Genomic DNA, 11,563 nt, shown 5'->3' on the forward strand with positions numbered 1-11,563 from the left:
ATCCGATTTCAATATGGAAGGGAAGAAGTCCCTGCATGTGTCTCCAACGGCTCGCACCAATTTCTGCAGAAGCACCTATTCTGTACAGATGCATCACAGCTTGGTATAGCAAACTCATGGACGGAACTCTCATGTGCTAAGGATGAATTCACGATCTTCCACTCCACCTTGTTATGGGCCTTGCATTTTTTAATCTGCACTTTCTCTGTAGTTTTAGCACTGTTTGCTGCACTCTATTTTGATTTATTTTCATTTTCATTTCCAATGCCAGTTCAGTTTCAAGCACAGGCCAGGCCAAACAACTCATCTCATTTTCATTTCATTTCATTTCCATCGCCATTTCAGTTTCAAGCACAGGGCAGGCCAAACAACTCATCTCGTTTTCTACTTGATATGATAGGGCACGATCATCCTGGATAACGGCCCCATTGCAGAAGCATCCATGTCGCGGGGCTGGAAACTGGAAGTATCCTGAGCTAATTCTGCTACTACCATCATCTATTGCGACAAATGATGGTTTCCACTGATTGTCGCCGGAAGCTTGCGTCCTTTTCAGGACGGACGATGACAAAGAGGTCAACATTTGTAACAAGATGGACACGAAAAGAAGGTGGTCCTGGATAACACACAATGATTCCTCACTGTATCTCGGTACATGTGACAATAATAAACAATACCAATATCAATAGTGCCAGTCCGAGCAAAGTTTGAAGCAGCAAATACAATTTCCAGGAGGATTATCACAAAATGCTGGAGTAACTCAGCGAGTCAGGCAGCATCTCTGGAGAGAAGGAATGGGCGGCATTTTGGGGCGAGACCCTTCTTCAGGAGGATTGTTATTGAAATATGAGGGTGGCTGTTTTTAGCTTTATAGATGCCATGAAGAACATTCTTCAAGAATGTCTAACTGTTAAATAAGAAGCTAGTGGAACTCATTGATAAAATTCCAATATTTTCTTCAGGCAAGATTAAAGCTATTATCAATACAATCAACAATTTGTTAAGTCCCCACCATAATGTGGTATAAACACAAGGTAAGGAGGTGTTGAAAGTGCTAGCACTATGTGCACCATTTCCTAATCGCACAATGTCAATACGTCTTAAGGGGTCAACATCCTTCCTGATTTCTTCCACGATAAAGTAATGAAGCAGGCGTGTTTGAAGATGGCGTGAAACATAAATAGTGAATTTCCATTTGTCAAGGGCCTGTCCCACTTTCACGACATAATTCATGACCTCTGCCGAATTTGCCCTTGACTCATAATCGCAGCATGGTCGTCACAAGGTCGTAGGAGGTCGTAGGTAGGTCATAGCACGCCGTGATGCTAGTCGTAGGTACTCGTGGCATCAAGTAGGTCGGGGCGTTTTTCTAGCCTGATGAAAAATGTCCACGAGTAAAAAAGGTCGAGAATTAGGTCGTGAAAGTGGGACAGGCCCTTTACCAAGCTCAAACCTTTTGAAAACATCAGTAAAATAAATACATCAGTGATATAAATACATAAAAATCTATTGTATCAGTGTAACCCTGTTCCTGTTATACTTTTATATTCTCCCCCCATGTAATATTAATAGTGAAGCAAGCTTGAATAAGATAGACACAAAATGCTGAAGTAACTGAGCGGGCTCGGCAGTATCTCTGAATAGAAGGAATGGATGACGTTTCGGATCGAGACACATCCTCAGTCTTGACCCGAAACGTCACCCATGCCTTCTCTCCAGAGATGCTGCCTGTCCCATTGAACATTTTGTGTCAATCTTCAGTTTAAACCAGTATTTGTAGTTTCTTCCTACAAGCTTGAAAATGAACTGATAGTACCTGATCCTCTTTCTGTTGAGCGAAGTAAGGTTAAATTCCCTTTAAAATAATACATCAGTTGATTCTGGCGTATAAACAGCATACTTTCAGTAGCAATGGCATCATATACTGTGGCAGAGAATAAACCTTGTGGGCAACTAAGGGAGCCAATCCAACAACTGTCAATATTCAGCTGAAAGTAGAACAGAATGGAAAGTAATCGTGATTTTTGTTTTTAAGTGAACAAATCATAAATTCAGTATTTGTTTCATTCTTCAAAGTAAGAAAGAAGAGATGGAAGTAGCAATAGAAATTGGAAGTGGTGGGGCTTCTATTGCCTTTGGAGAGTAAAAACTGATGGATTACAAGTGTTGCCGTTAAAGATGCAGTTTAGAGTTTAGATTTTTAGTTTAGAGATACAATGCGGAAACAGGCCCACCAAATCCGCACCGACCAGCGATCCCCGCACATTAACACCATCCTACACACACTAGGGATAATTTTACACGTATACCAAGGCAATTAACATACAAACCTGTGCGTCTTTGCAGTATGGGAGGAAACTGAAGATCTCAGAGAAAACACACGCAGGTCACGGGGAGAACGTACAAACTCTGTACAGACAGCACCCATAGTCGGGATCGAACCCGGGTCTCCGGTGCTGCAAGCGCTGTAAGACAGAAACTCTACCGCTGCGCCACCGTGACCGCCCTCCAATTTATTCTTGGAATCATATGTCTATTTACGTTTCCAGTCAATAGTGACCTGACATGATGTTGACTGGAACAAAGGCAATGATAAAACCCCTAAATGTCAAATGTGAAGTGGCAGAGAGCCAAGAGGGAAGTTTGTGATGCATCAAGGATAAACGCAAGTAATTCACTTAACTGTATCTCTTGCCTCACTGACTTAAGGGCCTGTCCCACTGTACGAGGAAATTCAAGAGCTCTCCCGAGTTTTAAAAATCAAACTCGTGGTAAGTACGTAAAATGTACGTAGCGGGTATGTCGGAGCTCGGGACGTCTCTTAGCGGCTCGTAACGCTAACGGCAGGTACTCGGGAAACGTGGTAACCTCATGAAGATTTTTCAACATGTTGAAAAATGTCCACGAGAGCCCCGAGACCTACGAGCGGCTATTACTGTAATTCTCCGAGTGTTCGAATCAGGGAAAACTTGGGAGAACTCTTGAATTACCTCGTACAGTGGGACAGGCCCTTATGTAAGACCATGGAGTTTCCAGTGTGAAAATGACAGGTACCCATAAGACTATGGTCCTAGTCCCTCAGCAATGCTCCTATAGAATGGGAAATGGCATCTTGTCCTTAGATGTTGTGTCATGGCACAATGGTGACCTATCTCAGGGAGTCTGGATAAAGTTCCAAAATGATGGGAGACAACTCATAATACCAATAGCATTATGCAATCAAATATCTAAGCACCTACTCTATCTACATCCTTAAAATCTCTGTTAGGTCATGTTGTATGATTGTAAACTTCACTTCAGTGGAATATCTTTTATTGCTAAATGGTTTTAGATACCCTGAGGTGAGGAAAAGTGTCACACAAATACAGCAATTATAATTGTGCTTGAATACTTGAATTCAAAGCATTTTAAATAAAATTGCAAATTACCTCCAAAATTGAAAAATCGTCAAATTCATTGGTGGTGAAAAGAATAACCTTGCGATTAGAAATCCCTCCAAGTATCAGAACTGGACTATGATCGGTCAAATACCAGAGGGGAAATGAGGGATTAGGAATAGAAATTAGATTTCCAATTTCTAAAATCTAAGACAAAAGAAAATGAAAAGAACTTGGTGAACACTTTCAGATTCTATACCAAGTTTTCTACCAAAATACTATAGCCTTCTAAAATACTTTAAATAAAATTGCACCCCGAAAAATTGCACCCTGTAAAATTGAACTGATCACTTTAGGTACGTCAGAAGCCTGTTCTGAGCTAACATTATTTCAAAGACATTTCCTTAATTGTGGCCTGATAACGGCAAAAAAACTAATACTTAAATTTTGGAAACACACGTCAGTCCCTACTGTTCAAATGTGGATTACAAACATGTCCGAGACGCTACATCTGGAAAATATTAGAAAAACCAGATCAATTTTTCAAGACATGGTCACCCTTCACTGAATTCTTACAAGGATAGTATGGCGCAACACAACTTTGAATTTAAATCCAACTATGGGTTGGGTGAGGTGAGTGGGGGGGGACATGAGGCAGGTATATCACCACTTTTTTATCTCTTTTTCTTTTTTTTCCTTATTTTTTTTCTTCCTATCTTTCATCCACTCTTTGGCTACACTACTTTGGTAGTTATTGAAGCTGTACATTAGCTGTATAATTTTATATGCCGACTGTTTTATTCTTGTACAATTGCTTCCTGGTAAATATAATGCAGTGTAGCGGCACCTAGTGGTGGTTTGGGGAAGTTCAAACCCTCGTCATTGGTTGGCTCGATCACGTGACCGCGGTGGTTCGTTCGCGGGCATTCCAGTCAGTCGTCAGCAAAGATCCTATAGCGAGCAAGATGGATCACTCGACGAAAAAGACGTAGTACGGTGATGGACAGATTCACGGGTAATTTCGGCCCCATTTCCGTAACCGGCTTCCGTCTCCGCACCAAAGATCCCGTAGCGGAGCAAAGATACTAGCGCGGAGACGGAAGCCGGTTACGGAAACATCCTCGAAAAAACAAAGTTATTTGGTATAAATCTTCTCCTCATTTTCAGAATTATAATTTATTAACACAAACTGTTCCCCCGCAACGTTGATTACACTGCGAGAGGGATAACCAAAGTCGGGTCCGGTTACTGAAATGGCCGAAGAATTGACCGACGTTCCGCTCCGTTGAGTACTACACGCCAGCCCATTGGATTTAGCAGGAGTGGACTATCTTGCTCGCTATATTTGGTCGTCAGCGCTCCTCTCAGCAACAGGAGCTATTCTCATGTTAGCTAGTCAGGCACGCGTGTCACCGAGTTTAATTACCGTTTTTATTTGTCAATAAAAGTTATTTAACTCAACCTGCCTGTCTTGCTAAGCACAAACAAATAGATCAAATAGAACAAGCTGACCTACATCTTTAGGCTGTGCACGCCATACCCAAGAAGAAGAAGAAAAAGTGTATGTAAACATAGAAACAAGGAAACATAGAAAATAGGTGCAGGAGTAGGCCATTCGGCCCTTTGAGCCAGCACCGCCATTCAATGTGATCATGGCTGATCATCCAAAATCATACCCTGTTCCCAAAGAGCAACATCTAACACTCTCTTGAATACATCTATAGTGAGTTAGATATAGCTCTTAGGGCTAATGGAATCGAGGGATTTGGGGATAATGTAAGGTCAATGTGCATCTGAATGTGCGTGTTGGATGTAAGATCAATGTGCATCTGATTTTTTGGGATATGAGTGCATGATGGTTAAGGTACATGTGGTTGCAACATTAGAGATTCTTAAAATACACTTAGGGATATCAAATTCATCAGCCCACCACTGCAAACTTCAGTGGCACCTGAGATCCAAGGATCTAACTTGTGAATTAGCATTACACATTTTATCTCACATCACATAGGTTTAAGGTGAAGGGGAAAAGATGTAATAGGAATCAAAGGAGGACAAAAAAGATGGAATAAGGGCAATTATCATAGTGGAGTGAAGTCATGTGACAGAGGTGATCAGTTATTAGTCAGAGAGTCATAGAGTCTTATAGCGTAGAACATGCCCTTCGGCCTAATCTGTTCACACCGGCCAATATATCCCATCAACATTAATAGCATCTCAGTTCAGTTCAGTTCAGTTTAGTTTATTGTCACGTGTACTGAGGTACAGTGAAAAGCTTTTGTTGCGTGCACGCATTTGGCCCATATCCCTCTAAACCTGTCCTATCCATGTACCTGTCTAAATGTTTCTTAAATGTTGCGATAGTACTTGCCTCAACTACCACTTTCGGCAGCTTGTTCCATACATCAACCACCCTCTTCAATTGCTCATCCCTTCTATTCTTGAATCCCCAACCTGAGGGAAGATACCGTGTGCGTTCACTCTATCTATGCCCCTCATAGGATCACCCCTATATAAGATACAAATCTATAAGATCACCCCCACAGTCTTCAACAGTTCAAGGAAAAAGCTCCAGCCTACCCAACCTCTCCCAATAGCTTAGTCCCTTGAGTCCTGGCAACATCGCTAAATATCTTTCCAGCTTAATGGCATCTTTCCTACAGCAGGTTCACAAAAACTGAATATGCAGCAGTAACTCAGCGACACTGGAGAGAAGGAATAGGTGATGTTTCGGGTTGAGACCCTTCTTCAGACTGAGTAACTCGGAGTATTGCTGGAGTAACTGAGTAATGCTGGAGTAACTCTGCGGGATGGGCAGCATCTGAAGGGTCTCCACCCGAAACATCACCCATTCCTTCTCTCCCGATATGCTGCCGGTCCCGCTGAGTTACTCCAGCATTATGTGTCTCTCTTCGGTTTAAACCAGCATCTGCAGTTCCTTCCTACATACAACACAAGTAGTTCTGCTATAAGTGAGCCAGTCGGGGTGACCGTGAGGAACAGCTACCTAAATTTACAGTCCAAAAAAAAGATAGAAACTAAGGTAAATACAAGAGCGAGTTGAAGGTGTAAATACAGCGGAAGTTGATTGCCGACATTTTTCGTGGAGATTTAAAGATCCAAAATATCGGGAATTATCGCGTTTGCTCGCTGCATTTCATCAAAAGTGGCATTATTGACTTTTTATCTTTATTCATTTGTTATATGAAAAGTATTAAAAGTTAGAAACCCGTCAGTAAAATTGCAAATTCGCCCATGGTTCTCGGGTGGGTTTTAACATGCAAAATGAACATGCTTCTGAAGCTCCATTTACCATTTAAATAATCGTAAACTCTCAATGCGTTTGGAAATCAATTTTACTGAGATGCAAGCTTACGATTATTTAAATGGTAAATGGAGCTTCAGAAGCGTGTTCATTTTGCATGTTAAAACCCACCCGAGAACCATGGGCGAATTTGCAATTTTACTGACACATGTTTCCATAACACAAATTCAATATAAAGCAAGTGATGAATTTGTATATACTATTTGCATTTTGCGTGCCAGATTGGTTATTATGCAATTTTGACTGGTAACTAGTGAACTAATTACTTTGGAATATACGGGCACAAAAACAACAAGCTGCCTTGGATTTCAACTTTATGACCATCAGGGGCGCCGGGGAGATGGCTGCCCTGCCGGCAGTCTGTTTATATTTTCTTTCTTTTTGTTATTTTTTTAGTGCGTTAAAAGTTCGTTTTAATGTTCTTCGATTTGTTTTATGTGGAAAACTTTTTTTCAAGCTCTTACCTTCCCGGAGATGTGATCAATTTTCGGATCACATTCTCCGGGCTCTGCGGCCTACCATCGGTGGAGCTGGAAGCCTCCTTGGACTGTCGTGAGCCCCACCGCGGGGCGCGGACTTAACATCGGAGCTGATCCCTTGCCTGGGATCGCTCCCACCGCGGAATCACCATCAAGGGCTCGCAGTCTCGGGTGAAGCTAGTCGGGAGCTCCAACGTCGCGGAAGGTTCGATCGCCCGGCGCGGGGGAGCTGACAACCCCCCCGATGCAGGAGCTGATCGCCTCGATGCGGAGGGCCCGAACACCGCCAGCTACGGGAGTCAAGATCATCCCGTCAATGGGGGCTCGAGGCCCACGACCGAGGAAGAACAAAAGGAAGAGACTTGAACTTTATTTCGCCTTCCATCACAGTGAGGAATGTGTAGGAGTCACTGTGGTGGATGTTCATGTTAAAATTAGTTTTTTTGAGTGATCTGTTGCTTTTAATTGTATGACTGACCTTGCCAATGAAATTCCTCATATGTTGCAAAACATACTTGGTGAATAAAGTGTGATTCTGATTCTGATTCTGATAGGGTTCAGAAAGCCTGATTCTGTATATAACCTCTCACAGTAATCTGACACCATGTGTGGGAAAGAACTGCAGATGCTGGTTTGTATCGAAGATAAACACCAAGTGCTGGAGTAACTCAGCGGGTCAGGCAGCATCTCTGGAGACAGGGAACATGTGACCTTTCTGATCGGAACCCTTCTTCAGACTGGAAGTAGAGGGGTTACATCCAGAAAGTAATTTGATGTGTGCACATAAAGAAATGTCTGAATCACTAAAATACAAGATGCACAACGGTGTATTTATTGTCACTGTACCAAAGGTGCATGTGACAATAAATGTAAGCTTAAACTTGAACTTGAACTTGAAATTCAAGGGAACATCTAAAAGCCCTGTCCCGCGGTACGAGTTCATTCCAAGAGCTCTCCCGAGTTTTCCCTGAATAGAACGCGGAGATTTACGGTAATGGCCACTCGTCGGTACTCGGGGCTCTCGTGGACATTTTTCAACGTGTTGAAAAATCTTCACGAGTCTTCCCGTGCTTACCTGCCGTTAGCAAGTCTTCCCGAGTACCTGCCGTTAGCGTTACGAGCCGCTAAGAGACATCCCCGAGCTCCGACGTACCCGCTACGTTCATAGAAACATAGAACATAGAAACATAGAAATTAGGTGCAGGAGTAGGCCATTCGGCCCTTCGAGCCTACACCGCCATTCAATATGATCATGGCTGATCATCCAACTCAGTATCCCGTACCTGCCTTCTCTCCATACCCTCTGATCCCCTTAGCCACAAGGGCCACATCTAACTCCCTCTTAAATATAGCCAATGAACTGGCCTCGACTACCCTCTGTGGCAGGGAGTTCCAGAGATTCACCACTCTCTGTGTGAAAAAAGTTCTTCTCATCTCGGTTTTAAAGGATTTCCCCCTTATCCTTAAGCTGTGACCCCTTGTCCTGGACTTCCCCAACATCGGGAGCAATCTTCCTGCATCTAGCCTGTCCAACCCCTTAAGAATTTTGTAAGTTTCTATAAGATCCCCTCTCAATCTCCTAAATTCTAGAGAGTATAAACCAAGTCTATCCAGTCTTTCTTCATAAGACAGTCCTGACATCCCAGGAATCAGTCTCGTGAACCTTCTCTGCACTCCCTCTATGGCAATAATGTCCTTCCTCAGATTTGGAGACCAAAACTGTACGCAATACTCCAGGTGTGGTCTCACCAAGACCCTGTACAACTGCAGTAGAACCTCCCTGCTCCTATACTCAAATCCTTTTGCTATGAAAGCTAACATACCATTCGCTTTCTTCACTGCCTGCTGCACCTGCATGCCCACTTTCAATGACTGGTGTACCATGACACCCAGGTCTCGCTGCATCTCCCCTTTTCCTAGTCTGCCACCATTTAGATAATAGTCTGCTTTCCTGTTTTTGCCACCAAAATGGATAACCTCACATTTATCCACATTATACTGCATCTGCCAAACATTTGCCCACTCACCCAGCCTATCCAAGTCACCTTGCAGTCTCCTAGCATCCTCCTCACAGCTAACACTGCCCCCCAGCTTAGTGTCATCCGCAAACTTGGAGATATTGCCTTCAATTCCCTCATCCAGATCATTAATATATATTGTAAATAGCTGGGGTCCCAGCACTGAGCCTTGCGGTACCCCACTAGTAACTGCCTGCCATTGTGAAAAGGACCCGTTTACTCCTACTCTTTGCTTCCTGTTTGCCAACCAGTTCTCTATCCACATCAATACTGAACCCCCAATGCCGTGTGCTTTAAGTTTGTAAACTAATCTCTTATGTGGGACCTTGTCGAAAGCCTTCTGGAAGTCCAGATACACCACATCCACTGGTTCTCCCCTATCCACGCTACTAGTTACATCCTCGAAAAATTCTATAAGATTCGTCAGACATGATTTACCTTTTGTAAATCCATGCTGACTTTGTCCAATGATTTCACCACTTTCCAAATGTGCTGCTATCCCATCTTTAATAACTAAGGTATATAAGGTAGCCAGAGATAGTGGGAGGGTAGAGGATTGGGAAGCATTTAAAGGTCAGCAAAAAATAACTAAGAGATTAATTAAGACGGGGAAAATAGACTATGAAAGGAATTTAGCGAACAACATAAAAACTAATAGTAAGAGTTTTTATAGCTATATAAAAAGAAAAAGGGTGGCTAAGGTGAACGTTGGTCCATTGGAGGGTGAGACTGGAGAGTTGTTGGTGGGGAACATGGAAATGGCAAAGGCATTAAACGAGTATTTTGTATCAGTCTTCACCATAGAAGACACAAAAAATATTCCAACGCTGGATAAACGGGGCGGTAGGAATGGAGGAGCTAAATACTATTAAGATCACCAAGGAGGTGGTATTAGGGAAATTAATGAGACTGAAGGAGGATAAATCCCCTGGGCCTGATGGATTACATCCAAGGGTCTTGAGGGAGATAGCGGTGGGGATTGTGGATGCATTGGTGATAATTTTCCAAAACTCCCTGGAGGCAGGAACGGTCCCAGTGGATTGGAAAATGGCCAATGTAACACCTATATTTAAAAAAGGAAGTAGATAGAAGGCGGGTAACTATAGACCGGTTAGTCTAACATCGGTGGTGGGTAAAATGTTAGAGACAATTATTAAAGAAACACTAACGGGGCACTTGGATAAACATGACTTCATCGGACAGAACCAGCATGGTTTTGTGAAGGGGAAATCCTGTTTAACGAATCTGTTCGAATTCTTTGAGGAAGTAACAACCCGGGTGGATAAAGGGGAACCGGTGGATGTGGTATACTTGGACTTCCAAAAGGCTTTTGACAAGGTGCCACATAAGAGACTATTGCTAAAAATAAAAAATTATGGGATTGGGGGTAATATATTAGCATGGGTAGAGGATTGGCTGACAAATAGGAAGCAGAGAGTGGGGATAAATGGTTCATACTCGGGATGGCAACCGGTAACTAGCGGGGTTCCGCAAGGGTCGGTGCTGGGACCCCAGTTGTTCACAATTTATATAAATGATTTGGAGGAGGGAACCAAGTGTAATATATCAAAATTTGCGGACGATACAAAAATGGGAGGAAAAGTTGGGGATGAGGAGGATAGGAAGAGTCTGCAAATGGATATAGATAAGCTAGGTGAGTGGGCAACAACTTGGCAGATGAAATTTAATACTAATAAATGTGAAGTCATTCACTTTGGGAAAAAAAATGATAGGGCAAGTTATTTTCTAAATGAGGAGGAGCTGCGTTGTAATGCAACGCAAAGGGATCTAGGGGTATTAGTACATGAATCACTAAAAGTCAGTATGAAGGTGCAGCAAGCAATCAGGAAGGCCAATGGAGTTTTGGACTTTATTGCTAGGGGGATTGAGTATAAAAACACGGAGGTCTTGCTGCAGCTGTACACAGTATTAGTGAGACCACATTTGGAATACTGTGTACAGTTCTGGGGTCCATACTTAAGGAAGGATGTACTAGCCCTGGAGGCAGTGCAGCGAAGGTTTACAAGATTAATTCCTGCAATGAGGGGATTGACATATGAGGAAAGGTTAAGTAAGCTGGAGCTCTACTCTTTGGAGTTTAGGAGAATGAGAGGCGATCTCATTGAAACATATAAGATCGTGAGGGGCCTTGATCGGGTGGATGCACCGAGGATGTTCCCAATGATCGGGGAAACTAGAACTAGGGGACATAGTTGCAGAATAAGGGGGGGCTCTTTTAAAACTGAGATGAGGAAGAACTTCTTCACCAAGAGGGTGGTTAATTAATGGAATTCACTGCCCCAGGGAGCAGTGGAAGCAGAAACGTTAAATATATTTAAGTCTAAAATAGATGGTTTTTTAGCT

At 42.8% G+C, this 11,563-nt stretch overlaps 1 protein-coding gene across 1 annotated transcript in view; it reads right to left on the reverse strand.

Moving 5' to 3' along the window:
• The window catches only part of catsperg (cation channel sperm associated auxiliary subunit gamma), a 130,185-nt gene extending 125,111 nt beyond the window's left edge, over nt 1–5,074 (reverse strand). The window contains exons 1-3 of the mRNA XM_033014325.1: nt 5,054–5,074; nt 1,817–1,988; nt 1,443–1,453 (exon numbers count right to left, since the gene is read on the reverse strand). Coding sequence (XP_032870216.1) covers nt 1,443–1,453; nt 1,817–1,988; nt 5,054–5,074 — 204 coding nt within the window. The remainder of the gene's footprint in view (nt 1–1,442; nt 1,454–1,816; nt 1,989–5,053) is intronic.
• Nucleotides 5,075–11,563: the final 6,489 nt, after the last annotated feature.

This window comes from Amblyraja radiata, chromosome 41, assembly GCF_010909765.2.
Source record: "Amblyraja radiata isolate CabotCenter1 chromosome 41, sAmbRad1.1.pri, whole genome shotgun sequence".
Classification (NCBI taxonomy): Eukaryota; Metazoa; Chordata; class Chondrichthyes; order Rajiformes; family Rajidae; genus Amblyraja; species Amblyraja radiata.